The 27,103-nt window shown below is 33.4% G+C and overlaps 1 protein-coding gene across 1 annotated transcript in view; it reads right to left on the reverse strand.

The window, feature by feature from the left end:
* Window positions 1-7,532: 7,532 nt before the first annotated feature.
* The window catches only part of LOC114346552 (cyclin-dependent kinase 2), a 68,571-nt gene continuing 49,000 nt past the window's right edge, over window positions 7,533-27,103 (reverse strand). The window contains exons 4-5 of the mRNA XM_028297291.1: window positions 17,326-17,529; window positions 7,533-8,029 (exon numbers count right to left, since the gene is read on the reverse strand). Of these exons, the coding sequence (XP_028153092.1) occupies window positions 7,898-8,029; window positions 17,326-17,529 (336 nt within the window). The 3' untranslated portion in view covers window positions 7,533-7,897. The remainder of the gene's footprint in view (window positions 8,030-17,325; window positions 17,530-27,103) is intronic.

Raw genomic sequence — 27,103 nt, forward strand, 5'->3', positions numbered from 1 at the left:
ACCCATTTTTACGGTACATACATCTGTCATTTGTCAACCCCCTCCTTCCACATCCCCCACCCCTTATTTTTAAATAGGGAATAGGGGTCGTGTGCTAGCTCATTTGAAAGGTTATTCAATTCTCTATTCAGTAATATTAACATTGGCATAATTATTTGTACAGGGTGTCCAATTTTGCCCCAGTCCAAAATATTTGAAAATAATTCAACATATCTTCTCGGATTTTGTAAACAGTAGGAAATTTTTCCATAAAAGTGTAAACTTTTAAGGTAAGTTGAGGAAAAAAGTTTGCTCGACGGATAGCAACACTGGGCACATAATGTGCTTAAAGCGACGCGAAGTCCGTTAGCTACATATTTCTTTCTAGAGGTAGACTTTGAGGTGTTAACATAAAAATTAGGAATTAAATAAATATGCCGACTGTTTATACAACTGAAGAACGAGTACAAATAGTAAAATTGTACTGTCATCCAAACCGTTCAGTACAAGATACAGATACTATCAATGAATTCATTGTAGCTTTTCCAAATAGGCCAATACCTGCCGAAAAAACTGTATTGGCAATTATTCACCACTTTGAAAAGTTTGGCTGTACTCATGGCAGGTGTAAAACATGCTGCCCACCAGATCAACCTCGCGAAAAGAAAATCTCTCAAGAACGAGAAACTAGAGAAATTCAGGTCTGTGCATTGGCAAAAGCGACGCCGTGTTCTAGTCAACAAATCGCCGATGAAGTTGATTTGAAGGCAAGAACAGTGAGGAATATCTTGAAAAGAAATAAATACCATTGCTATAAAGTGCAGACGACTCAGGAAATATTTCCTGATGATCATTTTAAACGGATGGTTTTTTGTGAAGAGATAATCGAGAGATGCAATAGAAATAATAATTTTTTGAAAAATATTTTATTTACAGATGAGTCCTCCTTCACTATTCACAAAAAACATAATTCATTCGTTGTACGATATTGCTCTCAGGCAAATAAGCATTTGAGTGTGTCTGTACGTACACAGTATCCACAAAAGTTAAATGTTTGGGTTGGAATTTTGGGAGACCATATTATTGGTCCATTTTTCATCGAAGGGAATTTAAACGCTGTCAAATATCTTGAATTATTGCAAAATCAAATTATTCCTGAACTTGTACGTCTTCGAATTAACTTCAACCAAACATGGTTCCAACAAGACGGCTGTCCTGCACATAATGCAAATGCAGTTAAACATTATTTATCTTTAACTTTTGGTGAACGTGTCATTAGTACAGACGGTACAATAAAATGGCCCCCTCGGTCACCCGACTTAGGGAGCGTTCAAGTATTACGTAACGCAATTTTTGAAGATTTTTGACCCCCCTCCCCCCCCATGTAACGCACCGTAACGTTTTTATGTACCCCCCTCCCCCTACCTAAACGTTACGTAACACCCAAGTAACCATTTGAACCTAAATGGAAAACTAGGTTGCGAAAAGTACCGGAAACTCGGTAAAAGAACTTTGTTATTATTTTAATCTCATTTGAGGTAATAATAAAAACTTACAATCATTATCCAGCCTCACATGTCCACTGCTGAACATAGGCCTCCTCCCCGCGTTTCCAACCACGTCTATCCTGCGCCGCTCTCATCCAGTTTTTATTTAGCTTTCTTACGTCGTCAATCCATCTTATAGGCGGTCGACCAACGCTTCGCTTGTCTTCTCTTAACCTCCATTCCAATAACCTTTTTGTCCATCGCCCATCTGTCATTCTGGCTATGTGTCCTGCCCATCTCCACTTCAACCTGGCTATCCTTTCGATGACGTCAGTCACCTTTGTTCTCCTGATTTCTCCGTTTTTGATTTTGTCTAGCAGAGTTATTCCTAACATTGACCGCTCCATTCTTCTCTGCGTTACTCTTAGTTTGGTAGCCGAGGCTTTAGTTAAGGTAAGTGTTTCTGATCCGTACGTCAAGACTGGGAGGACGCACAAATCAAATACCTTTCTCTTTAGGCATGTGGACAACTCACTTTTAAAAGTTTCTCTCAGTTTTCCAAATACTGCCACCCAAGAACGATTCTTCTATTCAGTTCATGTGTCTGCTTATCACTGCTAATCGTAATTTCATGTTCCATGACATGAAATATGTCCAAAACTTACAATAATAATCTTTTATTACTAATTTTACATTTATTTTTTCCCTACTTGGCCCCATCCTTACATACATTTTTGGCTTCATCCTTTATTGTTCTTCTCATGTATTTTTCTATTTTATCTTTTTTAATAAAAGCTTAAAATAAAATACATATTTATTATTTCAACATTTTATTTTGCTTAGTAAAAATTTTTGTATAACGAATTATATACGATGTTGCCAGTAGTTTCAAAAATGTGTAAAACTTTTTGTTCTTCAACGCCCTGTATCGTGAAAAAGCATGCCGTTACAAAAATGAATTAGTAAGCAAACCCCAATTATTTTTCAATTTTTCACCTATCCTAGAGATCGTGTTACCTTTTTCTGAATCACCCTGTATATATTTATAAGAAGGCGCTTATGGAATAAAATTATTTCTGTCCTTGTTTGAAACAATTTTAAAAACGCTGAGACCCGTAGATTTTCATAGGTATATCAAAATGTGTGCTTTTTAAACATAAATTTAAATGTACAGGGTGATTCACGCAAGCCTACCGTAGTCCATAAGCTTTATTTTTAATGGAACACCCTGTTTAGTTTTATATTTTTAAAAGCTGCTTAACAATCTGATTTCATGGTCTTTATGAATAATACAGGGTGATCATTTAAAATTATAATGTATGGAAACCACTTATGGAATAAAATTGCTTGTGTCATGTGTCATTATTTTAGAAAATTATAAAAACGCTAGGATACGTCAACTTTTAAATTCAACTATGGACTATTTAAACATAAATTTGAATATACAGCGTGATTCACTCAAGTCTAGCATAGTCCATTATCTTTAATTTTAATTAAACACCCTGTATATTTTTGTTTTTAGAGGCTGCTTAACCCGCCGTTACACGCGCTATGAGGGAATCCCTCACCATATTTGTTTATAACCAATGAAATTGTGTAAACTAATACGATAACCTTAAGCACCCAGGAATGCCTTTAGCATGGTTCATGAGAGGGTATGAAAAAGTTATAGAATATTTCAGGCGGTCAGTGCGCTGTGTGATAGTTGAAAGGAGAGACATCCCTCTTCAAGTGAGGGAATTCCTCACTGCGCGTGCAATCACAGTGAAATCACGTTTCTATTATCTCAAAGAAACTTTTAGGTTTTTATTTAATATTTAGGTAGGTTTAATTAAAATATTATTGTTTGGATTAGGTTAGGAACAGTGGCACACCGAGGGGGGGTTTGGGGGTTAAAATCCCACCCAGAGCATATAGAAATATATATAAAAGGAAGTAGGAAAATGTAACTTGTCTTTCACAAATAATACAAAAAACTTTCGGTGCCCAAGCAAACCCCCTCCCCCCCAGAGGAAAATTCTAGGTGCGCCACTGGTTAAGAACCCATTTTTAAATTTACCTATTCTAATTGGGAAATAAGCCACAATTTAACTTGAAAAATTGATTTTATTGACGTTTCGAATTCCACCTCGGACGTCGTTATCAAAATACAAAATATTAATTACATAAATGCCACAAAGAAATAGCTTCAGAACAGTTGTTAATTTTAATTTGTATTTTTAGTAAAATTAATTCGCATAAAGAACGTTAATTTCTTCAGTGGCTTGCTGAAATTGAAAATTAAGAAAACTTGCTTTTGATCTATATTATTTTTACTTTCGTTTTGTTAAATTAATATAAAAAATGGTTTACGAGACTTTCTATAATATGTGAGTACAACCCATTTTATATTTAGACATGTTGACATTCATTCTTCCTCGAAATAAGTCGAATTTATGTAGGTGAGGGCGACGCTCATACGCGTGCAACCACGTCACAATAGAAGACGCGTGTAACGGCGGGTTAACAACCTCATCTCAAAAATGTGTATTATGTAGGGTCTATTATGAATAATGCAAGTGAAATTTTGAAATTATGTAAAATTTTGTCAAGATATTTCACATAAAACTTTTTTTTATTGGCATGGACTTTATGTCAATCAGCCAGTCACAACATGACTGCATAACAACACATAAAACTTTGAAATTAATAATTCAGGAATCACACCTTAAGGGTATTATTTTTTAAATATCTATCAATTTTCTAAACTAAGTATCAATATAGTGGGTTTTGTATTTAATGCTTTTTATTTAAAGACATTTTTAAATCATTTAACCGCATTTGCGGTAATAATAAAAACTTTTTAGACTTTTTGAGGTAATGATAAAAACGACATTTAATTAATTATTAAAGTATTAATTAATTCACTTTAACAACACTGACAAGAGCAATACATATGTCTCTCTGTATTACGTATAGAAAGAAAACTAGACTGCATAATAAATATGGACTTCATAAAAAGAATAGACGAAACGATTTATGACTCTCTCTTAAAATTTCTTTGGTCTGAACCCATCTGTAACTGTATCTTTTCAGCTTTTGTTCTCCAAAAATGTCAATTATGGCAAACATATGTTACTGTTCTTGATCTGGTGACAAATTTGAAGATTTTTCACTTGAATAGATAAAGTTTGTCCTATTGTAGTTGTAGAAGGGCCAGAACATGAGCGGATCATAAGGGGCAGTATAATACAATCTAGGGGTTCTCTGTAAAATATAAACGAAAATTTCAAAGTTGGGAGATTTTGATTCCGTAGTCTTTTTTATTTACATAAGTAAAAAAACAATGTTACGTAACGCGCTGTTCGAACCCCCTCCCCCCCCCCCCCCCCATGTAACGCACCGTAACGTTTTACAAGACCCCCTCCCCCCAAACTGCGTTACGTAATACTTGAACGCTCCCTTAGCTCCCCTAGATTTTTATTTTTGGGGGATGCTAAAGAACAATTTGTACGGGCATGAGTTCGAACGAGAGACCAACTTAAATGGACTGAGAGAAAAGATTATCCAACTTAGCCAAAACATATCGGCAGATGAACTCAACGCCATGTGAAATGCGTTGTATAACAGATTTGGTTATTGTTTGCATGAATATGGTGGATTGTTTGAACATCTACTTCCCTAAGCATTTAATTTAGTTTATAATTTCTAATTGTTTGGAATTATTTTTAATTTAAACAGTAATGTTGGAATTATTTTTTATTTGATTTAATTTTTTTAAAACAAATTTTATCTTTTCTAATTCATTTTTATAGAACTAATTTTTATTTTAACACCTATTACCTCCAAAAAATCTTAAAGAAAATATGGTTTCAAAGATATTATTTGGAAAGTACCAAATAATATCTTTTTTTTACATAAAAAACGTAATTTTTTCTCCAGTTTAAATTGAATTTAACACACGCTCCCCTTAAAAGGGTTTGTTTACTACGGAGGACAAAGGATGGTATCCTCTCCTATTTTGGTGAACGCGCGCATTTAAATTAATGCATCTAGCGATCGATAATATGGTACGAGCAGTACGAGGGATACCAGGGAGCGAGGGTCGGCACCTCGTCATGAGCACAAACTAATAGACGAATGAATACTAAACTTTAACCTTTAACAGGTTAATAGAATAGACACACGTTCGGCTGTGACCACACCCACCTGTGAATGATATACACAACGTTGCCAATTAATATTTTTCTGAAACTTTTTTCTTGTGGCATCTTAATGCAATTTACTATTGGAAATCAGGCACAATTTGAATTTAAAATAAGTTTATTTTGATGTTTAGATTTCCACTTCGGAAATCGTTCCGAAAATACAAAACATTAATAAATTTTATTTATATAAAACGATTTCCGAAGAGAAAATCAAAACAAGTAATTGGACTTCGTAAGTCCTAGGTTTTCACTTCACCTAAACTGATCGAAAGTAGAACCTAAAGTCGATAAGTATCTATTTTTACTAAACTTTCGGTCATAATAGTTATTGTTTAAACAGAAATTAAGTACTTCAAAACCGGAACTAAAGATTCAAGCTTGACTTTTCAATACTATTCGATTGATATGTTACATGTATATTTTCTGCGAATATAATATGGCACTTCCGGTTAGAACTTTTTTAACCGGAAATGATTTAAACACTAAATGTATAGGTACGTTTGTTCTTATCTTGCTCAGGTACGTCGAATATTATATCGCTTATACTGTTTTGCTGACTTTAAAACGGTACTTCCGGTTACAGCTCCAAAACCGGAAGTCCGAGGTCAAATTTGTCATCTTTAATACCATCTTTGTGTTATAAGCTTTCTTTCGACACCTCACTTGTCATTCTAAACGAAGGATATTAGCGGAAGGACGGACAGACAGTCATAATTCCGGAAGTATATAAATATTCTCGTCTTGCTAAGGCGCGTCGAATAATATATTGCTTGTACTATCCGGTGACTTCGAAACAGTAATTCCGGTTGCATTAAAACCGGAAGTACTAGGTAAAATTTCTAAACTTTAGTACCATCCTTGGATTATAAGCCTTTCATTCAATACCTCATTTGTCATTCTACCTGGTATAATGACGGAGCAGTTGTGTTTGCGGTCGGAAGGACGGACAGACGGACATGGATAATTCAAAGTTTTCACATTTTTGCAAAACTGGGTGAAAACAATATTTTTAAGATTATTTTAAAGTACATACAATTGTGGCATATTCCCAATAAAAATAGTGAGATGTCATTTAAATCAATTCGTCCAAATTTGATTGTCATAGAACATTGTTCAAATTCTGAAAAGACGACATGCAACAGGTCAAGTAAAAACGATAAGTTTGGCAACAATGTCAAAACTCTCCTCTTTAGGTACTTCCACTACTGAACTTTTGGACAATATTAGGCGGACCTAATATACCTACCTCTTTTTAAAGTAGCTGTTTTTCACTCCCTCTCACGTAAGGTCAATCCCAACGATGAAAATTTGCCGAGTCGGTATATATACATCGTTTTTAGAAGTCAACGCCCTTCCGGTAGGGATATATGGGAGAGTATCACTGAGCCGCAAGCCCTTATCCCTTGCCGTACTGCTCCCTCATAGGCCAATCAGACACCAGCTTATTCCAGACTAAGCCGTAGATTATTAGAATTTTATACTACGGCGTTAGCTTTTTTATTTGTCTATTCACCGGCTCCAACTCAGATTCACTAGATTTGTCGATCGAGCGCCTCGCACCGTTTGGCTATCTGACAGACAAGTTATTTATTTCTCTTTTAACTTTTTTATCGAGTAATGTGCTCTTCCTGCCACATTTTGTGACCTTAGTGCCAATTTCGCACATGATGTACCAGTGAAAGCTGCAAATCTTCTCCCCTAGTACACCTCAATCATTAATCTTATTGTCAACACAGCTGCTTGCTAGGGCAATATCTATATGACTTTCCGATGTACCTCTCACAAAGGTTGATTTTAAAAGGATTAAGTTTGACCTGGCGCTGAAATGACTGACCAAACTTCTGTTTATACTGTCGAGAAGATTAAAAAAAAACAAAGATAAGTTATATATTATATTCCATTTTTGTACAAAAATAAATAAAAAAAATTGACGACACTCCGTACATTGCGCTCGTTAATTATATATAAAATACTTACTCTATATATAACCATTTACCGTTAGCATATAAATATCAATTCAAATTTCAATGTTTGATCAGAAAAACCTACAATTCAATACGAATTATTACATCACTTGCCCCATGACATCACTGTCGAATATGTATTTAAATACAGATAATTAATTTGTAAATATTCAAACGTGCAAAAACAATCGAAAATTGACTCACATCGAATAAACCTATCTTAAAAAATTAATATGATAAAATATATAACAGTATCTTAAATTATTTCCTTAAAACTTATTTAATCAGACTGCTCGTCTTCAGATGGAAACGCTTCCATCTCAGGAGATGTTAGTTTTGTTCCTTTTAAGTAGTTTAGTTTTAACAATTCCTTTGCAGTCTTCCTTTTTGATGGATTGTACGTCAACATGTTCTAAAAAATACGTTATTTTTAATGCAGTGCCGGCAAAAAAATATTTACGTTCCCAAATAAATGACTAAATTCGAAGAAAAATTGCATGTGTTCTGTCTGACTTAACTGACCGCTTAGTTTCTTTAAAACCATATTTACACTTAAAAAGTTTACTAGCTGAAAGTACTTGCTACCACTGAACTTGCCGTGTAAAGAACAGGAAAGTGCTCTTGCTACTTGTCGGCAAGCGCTTGCTAGAAGTTGAGAGACCGGCTAGTTTTCTTGCCCCTTGCCCACTATAAATCAATGATTTACAAAAGTGCGATGGAAATCAGATAATTTCATTTTTTTTAACGCATACGAAAAATATAAAATTTTGTGGAAGATAAAATTAAAAGATCACATGAACAAATTAAAACATGAAAACGCACTTAAACTTTTAAAGGAGTCACACAACGATACACGATTTAAAAATATTGACATAGACATGTTGAAATTGAAGATAAAAACAAGGACTTGTTTGTGAGACCTGTTAGTAAACACACGTTTTATAATTTACGGTCGATTTAAACAAATTACCGCTAAATAAAAGCCTTTTAATAGTTAAGTTTTACTAGTGCAGTGACATAAAATACCAAGAACAGCAACTGTGAGTAAATTTTTAATATTAACTGCATCCAGACGATTTTTGTTAGGCTGATTGAAGTTAGATATCAGATACACAAGACTGAAAAGTAATTAGCTAGTAAAAACTCGCCTAGCGAAATAAAGAATTTTTAACAACAAAAGGCAGGGTCGGCCTGGGAAAAATGTTTTGGACAATAATTATATTTAACAAAATAACTTAGCAAATTTGAATATTTTAAATAAAATGTCACAACCAACATTTACAAATCAATCTTCATCCACCAACACTCACCCAGATAATAATTTAAATAATATGAATACCTCCAACACATCTTATGCAAGCACTGTCTCAAAAAATATCTACAAGTATCCTAACAAAGACCAGGCACTTATCTTCGGCTCCATTCAGGGAGCAAAACTTCAAGATTATCTTCTCCAATTGGGACCTCTGGTAAAACCAATAAACATAATTTTCTGTAGCAGAATTTCACACAACAGAATATGTGTTTATCTAACCAATAAATCACTGGTTGATGAGTTTTTAACTAATCATGGTCAAATTGTTGTCAATAATGAAGTCATCAAAGCAAGACGTCTAATTTCACCAGCAGACAGACTAGTATTATCGAATGTAAGCCCAACGATCCCACACGAAACTCTTGTAACCTTACTGGAAAATATTGGATTAAAATTAGTTTCTCCAATAAACTTTCTTAGAATAGGTGCATCAAATCCAGAATACCAACACATACTCAGCTTCAGAAGACAGGTGTATATCGCTCCTTCCCCAGATATTACCATACCCGAATTCTTAGAAATAACACATGATAATCTATCATATCATATCTTTTTAGCCCTAGACAGTCAACGCTGCTTCACCTGCAAATTATCGGGTCATGTTGCATCCCAATGCCCTTCGGGCAATATTAACCCACATTCCCAACAATCATCACAACCCACACATAATGTTCCAATCTCGTCAATATCTCAACCGGATGAAACATCTCCTAATGACTTAAATTCCCACTCAATAAATAATATTCTACCCGAAAGTTCCTCAGTAGTAGAAAATTGTGCAAACATCGCCAATACTGCTTTGATCACATCCAATCTGGTAACAAATCCAGATCACACTACTCAATCTGAAAATATCCCAACCTCGGACAAAACTACTAAGTCAACAACTTCATCCGCAACAAAACGAACAGCTGAAGATATGACCCCAGCCACTCCAGAAGAACAAATGCCACCCAATACTTCTACCTTCTCTCTTCCCCAAACAGTCGTTCAGAAAAACAAAAAACCCAAATCTAATACATCAGATCCAGAAATAGAACTTACTGAATCTATTATAAACTATATCGACTCTCATTCTCCTCACTTCATAATCAACAGCCATCAGCTTAAACAGCTCCTAGAAAATACATACGGATCGAGGGATGTTCTTAGCATTGCGGAAGACTTCACAGAAGATATTCCAAAACTAATAGATATGTTAGAAGAACTACATCCTCACGCAAACACTAAGAAACTAAAAACTCGTGTCACAAGGCTAAAAAAGAAATTACTAAAGCAATCCCAAGATTTAAGTGATACCCAATCTGATATCTCAAATACATCTCAAGATACCCAATAAATACATTCGAGTCATTACTCCAGTGGAACTTAAATGGGTACTATACCCGTTTAAATATGCTACAGCATATCATAGCCCTCCATTCTCTGGACATATTGTGTCTACAAGAAACTCACTTCCGAGACGAAAATGTCCACAAAATGAGGGGATACAATGAATTCGTTAAAAACCGAAATGTACAAGTTGCGAGTGGCGGCGTAGCCATTTACGTCTCAAAGAATCTACAAGCAACACAAATTAGAATAAATACAAACCTAGAAGCGATAGCCGTAAAAATTAAAGCACAACTAAATTACACCATCTGCAACATATACATTCCTCCTGACCATTATTTAATTGAGGATGAACTGGAGTCTCTAGTTAATCAACTTCCAACTCCTTTCATTCTTCTAGGAGATTTTAATGCCCACAATTACTCCTGGGGTTCTCAAAAAACAGACAGAAGGGGACGAATTCTATCAAACATATTCAACACCATGAACATAAGTTTACTGAATGATGGCAGCAATACTAGATTCAATATAGCTACTGGCAATTCTTCTTGCATCGATCTTTCATTATGTAGCCCAACTATTAGTCCTTACCTTGAATGGAGAGTTATGGATGACTTACTAGGCAGTGACCACTTTCCTATAAAATTAACGAATTCAATTATAAAAGACAAAATATCAAACGGAGATAGTATCCATCAGAAATGGAAAATAAAGAAAGCCGACTGGAGCTCTTTCTCAAAAACCATTGAGAATAACATATACAAAATTAATGAGTGGAAGGACGCAAATACAGCAGTAACTCAACTTAACGAAATAATCATAAAAGCCGCTGAATTTTCAATAGGAAAAACAAAACATATCAAGAAATTTAAACCTGTGCCTTGGTGGAATGACGAATGTGCCGAAGCAATACAAAACAGCAAATCTGCTCTAAATAGATGTAGGAGGGAGAAAACCGCAACAAGTATAATTGAATACAAAAAACATAGGGCAAAAGCAAGATATATTACCAGCAAAAGTAAAAAAGAGTCATGGAAGAAGTTCGTAGGAAGCATAAACAGAAACACTACAATATCATCGGCATGGAGGAAGATACAAGGTATTTATGGAAACAAAACTTACCATGTCATTAAAGCATTAGATTATGACGGCAAACGAATAAACCAAACAAAAGAAATAGGTGAAGCATTCGCAGACTATTATCATAAGCTTTCCATAAACAGAAATATAACTAATGATAACATTGCCCTCCCTACGGAATTCAAAGAGCTGGCAAACCTTAATTCTCTAAACAAGCCACTGACAAAAGAAGAAATGGAGGAATCTCTCTCATCACTAAAAGACAGTTCTTCTGGTCCCGATGACATCCCTCCAGTTTTTCTAAAAAATCTCCCAGAAACGGCGAAACAAATCCTGCTTAATATCTTTAATCACATGTGGAATAATAGTGACTTCCCCTTAATCTGGAAGAAAGCAACAATCATCCCCATACTTAAATCTAACAAATCTTCACTCTTGCCTGAATCTTACAGGCCAATCTCCCTAACCTGCTCCATGAGTAAATTGCTAGAAAAAATAATCAACAAGAGACTAATATGGTTTTTGGAAACTCACAAATTATTAATTCCCGAACAATCCGGATTTCGACCATCTAGAAGCACACTTGATAACATTATTGACCTAGAAAGTCATATTCACGAAGCATTTGCTACTAAAGATAAATGTCTAGCAATTTATTTTGACATTAATAAAGCCTTTGATTCTACATGCCATAAAATCATCCTAAATAAACTACATCACTGGGGATTGAAAGGCAATATAATAAATTTCATACGCAATTTTTTATCTCAAAGAGAATTCCAAGTCCGAATTTCTGGAACAATATCATCAACCAAGAAACAATTAAACGGCACACCACAAGGATCAATTCTCAGCCCAACTTTATTTTTAATTGCTATGAATGATATCTTAAAAGATTTAAAGAAACCAGTTGTAGCCAGACTTTACGCAGATGACATGATCGTGTTTATCAAGGGAAGATGTCTTAGCACCATGGCTCAAAGCCTTCAGCAATGCATAACATCCTTCGAACGTTGGTCTATAATGTCTGGGTACAATTTCTCCCCAAACAAAACAAATTGCATATTATTCTCAAAAAGAAACATACCAGAGCAGCATCGACCATCAATATTCCTATACAACCAGAAACTAAGCTATACTCCACACATAAATTTTCTGGGCATGATATTCGACGAACGTCTGTCGTGGAAAAATCATATTAAAACACTAACTCTTTCTTGTCAAAAGGGCTTAAATTTATTAAGATGCTTAGCAAACAAGTCTTGGGGATCTGATGGTCTAATGCTGCTAAAAATATACAGAAGCCTTATTCGATCGAAAATTGATTATGGATGTATTGCATACACATCTGCTCGTCCTTCAATATTAAAATGCTTAGATACTATACACAACACCGCAATAAGAATAATTCTAGGGGCTTACAGGACAACGCCTGTAGAAAGCCTATACTGCGAACTGGGCGAACCAGCTCTATCTTTCAGACGACAAATTCTTAGTTTATCCTATGCCTCCAGAATAGCATCAATACCATCAATTCCTGCTCACAAAAACACATTCTGTAATCGTTTCAAATCAACTTTTCAACATAGCACCTCTCCACCACCCTTTTATATTAGAATTCACCGGTATATATCAACGTTAAATCTCCAAAATTTCCCCAGAACGTGGTTAATGAATGAACACAGCATTCCTCCATGGATTATCAGAACCCCACATGTAAACACCCAATTGACGAAATATAATAAATACGATAACAATCCACGTCTTATATATCAAAATTATAAACAAATAGTCGCAAAATATAAAAATTATACCCACTTATTCACTGATTCGTCTAAGTCTTCCCAAGGTGTAGGAGCAGCAGTATACATAAACAATGAAACCAAATATTTATTTAAGCTTCCCAGCTCCTACAGCATCTTAAATGGTGAACTTTATGCCATATTACAAGCGTTGAAACACATTTCCAATGCACAAACCAAACACTCCTTAATAATATCTGACTCACTCAATTCACTGAGACTCATACAACAAACCTATACGAAAAATCCAATAGTCATATTAATCAAAGAAATATTACACAGTCTGCATCAAACAGACTCAAAAATAGTTTTTCTATGGGTTCCCTCTCATTCTGGAATCGAGGGAAATGAAAACGCTGATCGTTGGGCTTACACAGCTGCGCAATTACCAACATTGGCAGAACAATCAATTCCAGCCGCAGATACAAAACAATTACTAAAATCAATGACTCTCAATTTATGGAGTGAAAAATGGAAAACATCCACGAGCAAGTTAAGAGACGTTAAAGAAGATACTGGTCCATGGAATCCACATACAACCAACAGATCGAACCAAGTCATCTTATCTCGTCTTCGGTTAGGACACTGTAAACTTACTCATGAGCATCTCATTACCCATACCGAAGCACCAAAATGCAGAAGATGTAATATACCAGTATCAGTAAAACATGTGCTAACAGAATGTGATGAATTCGCCGCTTACAAACAATCTATATCTGGTTATTCAAACAATATGAAAGACATTCTTAACCTGCAAACCGACTGTAAACCTCTTTTCCAATTCCTTAATAAATGTAACCTAGTAAGTAAGATTTAATTGTACACAATTTCATACTTTTGTAAACTCATTAATTGTATTCTCGTTACCCCGCTGATGACCTTCGTGGTTAATGCGGTTATTTCTAAAAAAAAAAAAAAAAAAAAAAAAAAAAAAAAAAAAAAAAAACAAAAAAAAAAAGATAAAAACAATTAAAACCGTTTATAGACAAGAACTGAATGAAATTTTAAAGTCTAAAAATATTGGAAGTGGTACTGATGATATGTACAACACAAAGCTGATAATATGGTTTACTACGACAGACAGTTTTTTACGAAGCATGGTTATGAGCAGGGAAAGCATAAAATTCCTACAAGAATGGAGATCTTCAAATTCTATCTCCTTTAACAGTCGTTCTCACACACCCAGCCTTATCCAATCTCTAAGCCAAAATCTTTTTGCCTGTTTTTCTTGCGTTGTAACATAACTATGGTTTGTTTTTAAAAGAGGAGGAGTAAACTAAAGACGGATTCACACCCAAGAAAGTCACTAGAAAAATCATCAAATACAACCTCTTTTTTGGTTGATCATATCGGCCTTTGACGGTAATCCATACATATTATATTATGCTAATAAGTCGCCAAAAAGTGCTAAAAACAACTTTTTTTATAAAAAAGTAGACTAAAATTCTAAAAATTAAAGGAATAACGCAGAAAACAAAAAAATCACCGATATAACTTAATTAACCTATGAAATGTCAGTTGTGTCAAAATTTTATAAATGTCATTAGTGTCAAAATTTCATAAGATTTGAGTAAACTTGCCTGAGGTTGGACCAATTACAAACAAGCATTACGGCGCGGTAAATTGTAATTACTCCTCTTGGTTTAAAAACAGACCATAATAAACTATTAACAATTTCACCTGTCAAATAATCAAATCATTGACAGCAGCATGCACTACGGCATTTGGAGCCATTTTCTTTTCTAACCACTAGCAAATAAACTTGAAAATATGAAAACAGAAAACCACAAGCAGCAAGTGTAGTGGCCGCCAGTACTTTCAGTCAGTAAACTTGCCAAGTGTAAATGAAGCTTTGTTTGTTCTGCGCGTTTGTACTGTACATACAGTCGGCTTTGTGCAAGTTCTCAAGGTTAAACTTCTTTTCACTTACTGAATAATGTTTCAGATATTAAATTATAAATTGAAGTAAAAAAAATGAGGCAATGTAAAGAGAAAAAAACATGAGGCAATTTATCAACTGAAACAGTCGGCTGCATGGTTACATTCAGGGATTGTTCTGGAAAGAAAACCTAGTTCTGGAGCCCCTAAAAAAACATCATGCAGGAATTACACCAGCATGTTGAATATTGAACCCTTCCACAACTGCCACGAAACTCAAAAATAAATATACCGATCATCTTCAGAACGATGTTAACAATCAGCTTTTCTATATATTTTGCTGCTCTGATCCTCCAACGGACAGACATACTGGCAGATGGACTTAGGGGATCGATATTTTTATTTAGACCCAACAACGAAAATGAAGGTCTACACAAGAAGGAAAATTATAAAGAAGAGATAAAAAATAGTTGACGAAATAAAAGTAAGAAAACAAGACACATGATGAAGAAGAGTTATTAGACAAGAGGAATAAAAAAGAAACAAATATATTAACCGCTGCTAATACATTGGGATACAGGAGAAGTTGGTCAAACTAGTAAAAATGACACTGTAAGAACAGAATATCAAGTAGCACTGGAGGGTAGCCTCTCAGAAAAGTTCAAATTACGAAGGGGTTTGAAGCAGGGAGACCCTCCGTCAACTGTCCTTTTCAATTGTGTATTAGAGGCAGTATTCAGGGAAAGCGGGATCAGAACACAAGGTACGATCCATGATAGAAGAACTCAGGTACTTGCATACGCAGATGACATAGTATTGATAACAAGAACAAAAAGAGAACTGCTAAGACTATTTAACCTTTTTGAAAGAAAAGCTAAGCAGTATGGTCTGACTATTAACGAACACAAAACAAAATTTATGGAAATGGGAGATACACTAAATGAAGAAAAGGTTTTGAAATTTAGAATAGATAACGATGGAAAAGAATACTGTTTCGAGAAAATGAAAAAAAATTGAATACCTGGGGTGACTAATAGAGAAAGGAGATAAAGTTCCAGAAATTGAAAAAAGAATTGCGAAGGGAAGGTAAGCGGTTGGAGCATTGAGCAAACTTTTAAAAAGTAGTCTTATCTCAAGAGCAGCAAACTTGCGGTTATATAGTACGGTAATACAACCTACAGTACTGTATAATAGTGAGTGAAATCTCTATTTTAGGTTCTCTAGGTCTGGAATTTCTTCAGAATTCTAATGTTAAGATAGGAATAGATGAGAGTTTGCAAGTGACTACAGCTGATGGTCAAGTTCAGCTGATTTTAGGTCAGTTTACAACTGAGATTTCTGTTAGTTCGTGTAAAAGGATGGTTACCTTTTTTGTTATACCTTCTGTTAAATTGAAACAATTGAAACCTCTATACTCTGGGTATAGAGAATTTTGAACAAAAAGAACTGACGAAATATGGGAAAAATAGGAGAGAAGAGATTTAAGACAAAAATGACGAGGCTTCTGGCTTAGCTCAGAAGGAAAAATCAAAAGGGCAGAGAGACACTAAATCTCAAGTGAGTATTCGGGCTAGCTTCAATACACTGAATATTGGCTTTAGAGATATAAAATGATAGATGGGATAATGAAATGACAGTAATACGGAAGAAAATGAGACCCGTCAATACAAAAATGGAAGGAAAGTAGATAAGAATGCTAGATATAAAATGATATGGAGGTACAACAAGGAAAGAAGACGAAAAAGGGCGCCAACTCGAATGAACAGCTCGGCTCTCGGAACCAAGAAGTTGGAAAAGTTCGAGATTTTTTTTAAATAACGAATGACAGGAAATAAAGGACACTGGATACAATCACCTGAAATACAAAAATATTAAATACTAACCTTGTCTTGCTATATTAATGCATTACAAAGTTGGGAACGGAGCGTGCTAATGAAGATTTTTGGTGGGGTGAAAGTGGGAGAGAACGAATGGAAAAGACGGACGAATGCGGGAGCTCAAGAACTGTTTGGGAAGCCAGTAATCAGCTATATGGTTAAAACTAGAAGACTTCGTTGCCTGCGACATGTGGAAAGCATGTCAGGGGACCGATGGGCGAAGTGTATATTGGTATGAGGTCAGGGAAGAAGGAGAGGTTGACCGCGGAAAAAGTGGTTTGTAACAGCCAAGAGGATTTACAAAGAGCAGGCGTAGTAAATTGGAAGACATCTGCCCTGGACAGAGTAAAGTGCCATGGGCCCCTGAGGCCTGCAGTGCTGTTTTTTATATAATACGCATAAACTTTCTTAATGTTTTACTTACTAATATGAAATCTTCCTCCTCTTGATTATGGAATCTAACAATGTCACTTAAATCCACAGCTTTCCACGCGGGAAATGTAGGTTTGTAATCTGGATACAAAGAAACTCCTTCCCAATTTTCTTCTGTCGGCGTTCCCATGACCTTAAATATCTTGTACAGTTGGTCTATTTCCGAATCTCCAGGAAAGAGTGCTTTATTTGTTAGCTACGAATAAAATTTATGTTCAATAAAATATAAAATTGTTTATATAAATTAAAAAATAGAACATAATTGATTATGATGGAGATATATTTTTGTTTTAGGCCACATCAATAGTGATCGTAGATTGTCTTTAAAACGACTTTCTCACATTTTCTTTTCATTCTTTTCGTCAATTGTCTGGCATTTGACTAGTCTGAAACAGTTCTGACAAGTTCTACTGTTGTTTTTCCACTCCACTGCTGTAAGTGCGTCGTCCCCCCACCCCCCAGTCTTCTTTTCCTTCCATCTTCTCTTGTATAACCAATCGCATTAACTCATTTTTTCATTTCTTAGTATGTGACCAAAGTCGCTCATTTCGTTTTCGTTCATTGTGTTGAGTTTTTTTTCATCTTTCTTAAGGTTCTCCATGTTTGTTTTATGCTGTGTCCATGATATTTTGCACATTCTTCAATAACATCATAAATTATCAAAGCAAGCATGTCTTTTTCATTTGTATCCGTCATTGTCCAGGCTTCAACTCCATATAACAGGACAGAGAATATGTCAACAAAACTCTAGTTCTAATTTATATTTTCAGTTTTTCATTGCAACTGCTTTCCTCTTATTGGAAGTACTTCTTGCCATCTCAGTGCGTCATTTTATTTCAAGGCTACAGTCTCATTGTTCATTTAGCTCACATCCCAGTATCTGAGAACTTTCTCTAAAGCTTTTCCTAACGTAAATTCTTTCACCTTAAATATTGTTCTTACTGACAATCGTGGTTTTTGGTTTAATTTTTGCGTTCATGGGCCATTCCATATCTCTCATTAGACCAGGCTTCATCGTCGCCCCCGTTAGGTAAATTATTCTGATCCGTTTTTTTGCACAAACTTACTCAAAAAGAGGTCCTTATAACAAATCCATAGGGTGCCGGGAGGTGCCGCGGTCGGAAAATTGTTTTAAACATTTTTTTAAACAAATTCAAAAAATCATTTTTTTTTTACTTTAAGAGTTATAAATAGATTGAGATGTAATCACGCTCTTACCCCCCTTCATATGTACAGTTTGGGTCTCACAGAGTCACCTAACTGTGAGTGTGGAATATAAACAAAATTTATGATAATCTTAATATATTAAAAATTGCACTTCCCGTCTACCTGAACAATTTGATTTTTTCTGAAGATATTAATACATTAAAAACAACTTACGAACATATCAAAAACTATAAATATAAATTGTAGCAATAAAATTGACCCTGTATTTAAGTAATTTTGTTAAAACAAAGCAAGCATGATTGTTAAACAAAACAAACATGTTTGTTTTGTTGTTATTTTTTAAACCCTGTAGATTTAAGTAATTACTGTATATTATAATTGAAAAAAGAAAAGAACAAGAAAAAAAAATGAAAAAAAAAAGAGAAAAAAAAACAAAAGAAAGGAGCAAAAAAAAAAGAAACTAAGAAGATGTAAACCTCTGAGATGTTGAATCGGGTTTATGTCTTAGCGTAGTAAAAAAAAAAACAATAAAAAAATAATAAAAAAAGAAATTAAAAATGTAATAAAAAAAATACAAAAAAAAATAAATATTTGCAAAAAAATATTAACAACCAAAACAGTTAGTCCGGGAACCGAAGCATTTCACCTCGCAATTTTTACAGAATGGATCGATTTGCTTGAAAATGAGAATAAGTAGTGAATAGTTCAAGGATCAAAATCCATATGATGCCGAAAGGCGCTTTTACCATGGGGGCGGTTGCCACCCCATCTTAGGGGTGGAAATTTTTTATTATATTTTGACTGCAAAAGTTGATAAAAACATTCATTCTAAGCAAAAAATGTTTTATACATTTTTTTGATAAAATTAATACTTTTCCATTTATTCGCTATCGAAAGTGTGAGTTTTATACAGAAAAAATCCATGTTTTTCGATATATACTCATTTACCATTCACTCAAGTTTTGCCGTAGAAAAAACTTTTTTAAACCCAGTTCTAGGGAATTGAATAACCTACAATTTTATATTGAAACATTTTTTCGTATCTCTGATGCTAATCTTTATATTCTGAAGAAAATGGCATTTTTTACCAAGCTACAAAAATTCGTTATTCGCTTTTAACTCGTTTTTTAAAAACTAATCATTCTAAGCCAGTCAAACTTCTAGAATCTATTAATAATACATAAATAAAGAAGAAAGAATAAGGCCAATGACTAAAAGCAAAGCTAACTTACATTATTATGCTTCCAATTGGATTTCTTTTTTTTTTTTCAAAAATATATATTGATTTTTTAACCGTAACCTTTTTAATTTTTATCTTAAAAAGTTTGGTAAAAAATAATTTTGTAGGTTTTTACAAGATATATAAGACTATTAATGTTAAATCCTTTTAAAATCCTCAGTCGCAAAAAGTGGTGACTTTGAAAGGGTTGGTAAAGGTGATTTTTGCATGTTATTACAAGATTTAATTGTCAATAGCTCACTCAATTTTTACCGTAGCAAAAATTTTTTCAAACCAGGTTCTTGGGAATTAAATAAGCTACAATTTCATATTTAAATATTTTTTCGTATCTCTGATGATAATCTTTCTATTCTGAAGAAAAGTGAATTTTGTACCAAACTTCAAAAATTCGATATTTGCTTTTGACTCCATTTTTTTAAAACTAATCATTCTAAACCAGTTAAACTTCTAGAACCTATTAATAATACATAAATAAAGAAGACGAAATAAGGTCAATGACTAATTTTAATCAGGGTGGTGATTAGGGGTTTGCTTTCGATCACTTTTTCGCTGAAAAATATAGGGTCTGACATTCTTTTCATTATAAGCCACTTAATTTTTTAGCTAAAGACTTTTTTATTTCTGGAGATAGATATATTTAAATACTTCAAATCAGTTTAAACAAATTATCCTCGAAAAATGCATAGTTTTCCCGTCTTTTCACTTTGAAACTACAATATTTAGCATTTGACGAAGAAGAGCTAACATATAATAAAGTATAGCTCGATTACTATTGGTCTTAAAGAAAATTAAAAAAAAATGGTTTTGTTTATTTTTCAAAAGGTACATTTTTGTTAAGCAAAGTTGTTTTGATAGAACGAAAACTTTTTGAGTTATTTGCAGAAAACTGATTAAAAACATTAATTTTTTTAATATAAAACTAACACTTTCGATAGCTAATAAATCGAAAACTATTAATTTTATCAAAAAAATATATAAAACATTTTTTGCTTAGAATGAATGTTTTTACCAACTTTTGCGGTCAAAATGTAATAAAAAATTTTCACCCCCAACATGGGGTGGCAACCACCCCATGGTAAAAGCGCCTTTCAGCATCATATAGATTTTGATCCTTGGACTATCCACTACTTACTCTCAAATTTTCAAGCAAATCGATCCATTCTGTAAAAATTGCGAGGTTTTCTCCTATTTTAAGCTTCATTACTTGGACTAAGTGTATTATTCAGATAATCATTGTAATATGTTAGTTTGTTTGTATTTAGAGTTAAGCCTCGGTTTCCTCGAAAGCGGCACCGACAAACTGCGAGCGTAACACTGCGATGAATGAGTTCATAAAAAACTGTACCACGCAAAATAATAGCGGTGGTTTCCAAGGATGCGTTGGAAGCCACCGCTTGCTGAGTTTACACTGTGAATTTCATTGCCGCAGTGAAGGACCTTGAATTTTTCACCGTATCTGACGTAATTCATCGCAGTGTTACGGTCGCAGTTTGTCAGTGCCGCTTTCGAGGAAACCTAGGCTTTAGAAATACAGAAATAATTCCTCTGATTGAAAAAAAATTGTTTATTTTTAAAATAACAAAAGTCTGGCTAATTGGCTCGGCAAAGGCCATCAAATTCACACAAAAAAAAATTTTTACTTCGTACAACTTTTTTTTATTCTTTAGTAGACCAGTAAGGATCTGTTTTTAGGTGGATGTGAGAGGTGGCACTCAGATTTTTGCGGATAAAGTTAGGTGATAACTTCGTTAATAATAATTGATTTATGCTCCTTCTCAAATATGCCCGGAACATTAATAAAAAAAATAAAATATTTAAAAATTTCGTTTTTTTTTCTACTTTTTTTGCTTATAACTTAAAAACTATTCATTTTAAAACAAAGTCCTATAGAAATAAAACAAAGATAATTAAATTTTCTATCAGATGCGATGTGTTAAAAATGTCTTAATTTATCACCCTTGCTTCAAAATAGCAATAAATATAAAATAAGGGAGCAAAACAAGCCTGTCCTTATTCAATGATTTTTCATCACTTAGGTTACACTTGTAACCTTCCTAATTCGCTTAGAAAATTTTTGTAATGTGCTAAAACCGTACACCAAATTTCATTAAAATTGAGTTACTAGATTTTGCATAATAATTTTGCAATCTAAACTTTTTTTAAAAAATTAAAATTTTTTAAAATCTTGTACAACAAAAACTAGAAAATACAAAGATTTGTCAATTTTTTTACATATAAAGAAGTACTCCACCTATCTAATGCACTTTACAGAATTGAAATCGGATTATTTAAGCAGCCTCAGCAATGTTTTAAAGTTATAAACAATTTTTTGGCTTATAAACAAATTAGTGCTGTGGCCAGGAGGGGCTGCTACGGGCTCCTTTATTTAGATGGACTTACCCAAGTTTTTTATGTATTTTGACACGTAGAACACGAATTTTTTGGGTAACAGTTGATCCGGATGTCGATAAAATTGTTATAAACAAAGAACTTGAGGAATTACATAAAATCGATTTTTCGCCAAATAAAACATTTTTTTGTATTTCTTGGAATTCTAAGCAAAAAATGTTCTTACAAGTTTTTTCGCAGGATGCATAGTTTTCGAGATAAACGCGGTGGAACTTTCAAAAAATCGAGAAATTTAAATTTTTAACGCGAATAACGTTTGATTAAAAAATAAAATAGCAATTCTGCTGACAGCATTTAAAAGTTTAAGTCAAATTATACCGGTTTTAATTATTTACATTGCTAAAAATTAATTTTTTTATTATTAAACAAAGCTATTTGTTTATAAGCCAAAAAATTGTTTATAAATTTAAAACATTGCTGGGGCCCCTTAAATAATCTGATTTTAATTCTGTAAAGTGTATTAGATAGGTAGAGCACATCTTTATATGTAAAAAAATTAGCCAACTTCTAAATGGTCTACTTTTTGTTCAGAAAGATTTTAAAAAATTTGAACTTTTTTAAAAACATTTAGATTGCAAATTTATTATGCAAAATTTATTAGGTTTTATTATATTTATTATTTAGATTTTAATGAAATTTGGTACACGATTTAAGTATGTTACAAAAAATTTCCTAAGCGAATTACTAAGGTTCTAAGTGCCACCAAAGTGGTTAAAAAATATTAAATAACAACAGACTTATTTTGCTCCCTTATTTTGTATTTATTGCTATATTGCAGAAAAGGTAATACTACTACTAATATTAATAATTAAGACATTTTTTACCAGTCGTATATCATACAAAATTCAATTATCTTTATTTTATTTCTCTACGACTTTGTTCCAAAACGAATCGTTTTAAAGTTATAAGCAAAGAAAGCAGAAAAAAATCGATGTTTTTCGAAATTTTTAAATATTTTAATTTTTTTATTAATGTTCCGGGCATATTTGAGAAGGAGCATAAGTAAATTATTATTACTGAAGGTGTCACCTAACTTTATCTGCAAAAATCCGAATGCCACCTCTCACATCCAAAAATAGACGTTTTTTCGCAGATCCTTACTGGTCTATAGGTCATTATGAGCAAAAAAGGTCTCTTGTGATTTTTCTCTAAAATTAATTCTTGTCGAATTAAACGCGATTTAAAATTTGAAAAACGCGAAAATGGCCATTTTCAAGGCTTAATAACTCGGTTAAAAATTATTTTTATGAAATTGAGAAAGTGACTAAATCAAAGTTTAAAGCCCCCCCTACATGATCCTGAAGAAATTTGTGTCATTAATTTATTACTAACCTGTTATTTTTAATTAATAACAATGAGCGCTAACAGCGTATTGAGGCGGCCGTCAATGTGAGTGAGAGTAAGATGCAACATTGGACTGCCGGAATGGTGCATCTCTTTTGCACTCACATTGACGGCCGCCTAAATACGCAGTTAGCGCTCATTGTTAATAATTAAAAATAACAGCTTAGTAATAAATTAATGACACAAATTTCTTCAGGATCATGTAGGGGGGGCTTTAAACTTTGATTTAGTCACTTTCTGACTTTCATGATAATTTTTAACCGAGTTGCCTTAAAAATGTCCATTTTCGCGTTTTTCAAATTTTAAATCGCGTATAACTCGACAACAATCAATTTTAGAGAAAAATCACAAGAGACGTTTTTTGCTCATAATGAACCAAAGAATCTAAAAAGAAAATTGTACGAGGTGCAAAAATTGTTTTTTTGAATTTGTTTAAAAAAATTTTTCTGACCGCAGCACCTCCCGGCACCCTGTGGATTTGTTATAAGGACCTATTTTTGAGTAAGTTTGCGCAAAAAAAAAACGAATCGGAATAATTTACCTAACGGGGGCGACGATACAGCCTGGTCTACACAATACAGTTTATTGTGATCAACGAAAATATGCAACCCTTCTCTACTGTTCGCAAGGAGTATAATATCTTGTGCATATTGTTCGTCCGCTATAACTTTTCCCATGCGTCACGATTCATTTAATAAATTAAGTCAAAACATAAAGTGAAACGAACGTTGATGTGTATATACATTTTGTATACTGTATACTATACTATATACTACACACATCGGCGTACGTTTCATTTTAGGTTTTGACTTAATTTGTTTGAAAATGGATCGTGACGCATGGGATAAGTTATAGTGGACGAACAATATCTGAGGTTATTCACTAATGTTCTGTTAATTAATGGCTTCATTTACATATTCTAGTGTCTCTTTAAACATCTCTTCTGAGCACATATTAAAAAGTAAAGGGTACAGTACATATTTTTGTCTTCTTCTTTCATCTCTGATTATGTATTTCTGTGTTCCATAATATGTTTCCAAGCCTTCTATGTTGTATTTTTTCGAAGTGATTGTCAAAGTTGACAATCGATACTGGTCTCCGATCTACAGTTCTATAAGCGTTTGTCGATAATGCCTCCCTATAGAGATGTTGAAAAAGTATGTATTCGTTACAAAGTACTCGTTACTTACGAATACCGAAACTAACGATTACTATACAGAGAGGCAAATCGTTTCTTTGATTACTTTGAATACTTCGTACTAATCGTATCAGAGCGAGTAACGACTATTGTATCTACTTTGATTACTTCGTACCAATCCTATCAGAGCGAGTAACGACTACTGTATCTACAACCAGTACACTTGATTACTTTCTACCAATCGTTTCCCAGCGAGTAACGGACGGGGCCGGTATTTTACGAGTGTTATCGAATATCGTTATCGGTATGAAGCGTTTTAAGGGTGCGAGGGTGAGGACTGAGAAATACGATTCTCGATATGATTACCGGTACTCAAATACAAAAGTAACAAAGGTAATCATAGTAATCCAATCATTTTTATCCCTTAAACAGATCGGTGAAGGTCGTTGTTATATGGGAATACTTATACAAAATACCTACCTACTGAGAAATACGATTCTCGATATGATTACCGGTACTCAAATACAAAAGTACCAAAAGTAATCATAGTAATCAAAGTAACGAATACTGTAAATTATTACTTGTTATATCGCAATACCTATCTATACAAAATACCTACCTACTGAGAAATACGATTTTCGATATGATTACCGGTACTCAAATACAAAAGTAATCATAGTAATCAAAGTAACGAATACTGTAAATTATTACTTGTTATATCGGAATACCTATACAAAATACCTACCTAATGAGAAATAACATTTTCGATAATATCATGATTACCTCATATTATGATTACCGGTACTCAAATACAAAAGTAACAAAAGTAATCATAGTAATCAAAGTAACGAATACTGTAAATTATTACTTTATACAAAAGTAACGATTTGTAACGAATACTCGAAAGTAACTATAATCAACATCACTACCTCCCTAGTGCTAAAGCATTATTTAAACCCCAGTTGGTTTGCTGTTATTCTACTGTCCAGTTTTTTGTTGGACACATTCATGTATCATGTATCACTCGCAAGAAGACTTGCGATGAACAAGGTTCATCAAGCTGATCATTCTTTATTCTTCACATTTCATTGTTTTGTTTTTTGGGTATCGGAATCAACACATATACATATTATTCATTCTTTTGAAATTTCCTCAGTATCGTAGATTTCATTGAATAGTTCTACTAATGTAATATGTCAATGTGGTTCTCTGTTAGTAATCTTAAGATTGCAGTATTTCATCCGGTCCTATGTCTTATCATTTTTTATGTTTTATTGGTTTTTAGATTTAGTATGTTTTAGAAATTTTAATAAAATCTTTATATTAGAAAATAATATTCCAATTGTAGAAAAGAAAGACCACATTGGTCTTTTTTTCGACCAAAATTTTTCTCGAAAATGAATTTATCCCAAAATGTTCCACCTCACTATAGATCAATAAATATTTTTATTTATAGGGTCAATCCATGCCAAGCGGTCCAATATAAATTAAGGTGGTTGCTTGACTATTTTTAATATTTTTATTTTTCTACCTTTTAAACTTCCATCTATAGAGTATAGAGGCTACAAAATTCCATTTATTTTATTTTTAAAAAATTTAGTTTGCCGATGACGGCCATGGCTTCGCTCTTTAGCTAATATTTTCACTGAGGTTTGTACTAGAACAGTAAATCAAAAACCAAACTTTTTAGAAAAGTATGCTCTAAAAAAAGGGCCTATAGCATTATTTAATTTCAAACTACCCTTAAGGCCTTAAATGAACCTCAAAGTTTGAAAAGGTAAACTGATAAAATTCCATTTTCAGCATTTTTTAACAGCATAAGGCAAGCCGATAATGGTTTGTAATTTTTTTCTGTAAAAGACATACGTACATATTTTAAAAATAAAAAAAGTTTGAGCATTGAGACTTGAATAAATTTTTTCAAAAAAAATCTCAAAAATATAATTTTTTGAAAAATATCGAGGTGGACTCTTTTCTGTGGCCCACCCTGTATAAATTTGTGAAATCTGGTGAAAATACATTAATTTTTATTTCATTAGACAGTTTATTTGAATTTTAATTACCCTGCCCGCAAACGCTCAAATGTTGACCATTTTGATTTTTGACCATTTTTTTCAGGCCTGAACTCCTATATGACGTAAGTCTGCAACTCCAAATTTTTACTCCTTATTCTACTTGCTAGGGGCTAACATTCAGCCAAATTTCAAATTTTTTCATCCGTGCCCATCAGAGATATAAGGGGTCAAACTTTGAGATTTTTCAAAAAATTGTATTTTTGAGATTTTTTTTGAAAAAATTAACTCACGTCTCAAACTTTTTTTAGTTAAAGTATGTACGTATGTCTTTTCCAGAAAAAAATTACAAACCATTATCGGCTTGACTTATGCTGTTAAAAAAGTGCTGGAAATTGAATTTTATCAGTTTACCTTTTTAAACTTTGAGTTTCATTTAAGGCCTGAAGGGTAGTTTGAA

The sequence above is a fragment of the Diabrotica virgifera genome, chromosome 7 (assembly GCF_917563875.1).
Source record: "Diabrotica virgifera virgifera chromosome 7, PGI_DIABVI_V3a".
In the NCBI taxonomy this organism is placed as follows: Eukaryota; Metazoa; Arthropoda; class Insecta; order Coleoptera; family Chrysomelidae; genus Diabrotica; species Diabrotica virgifera.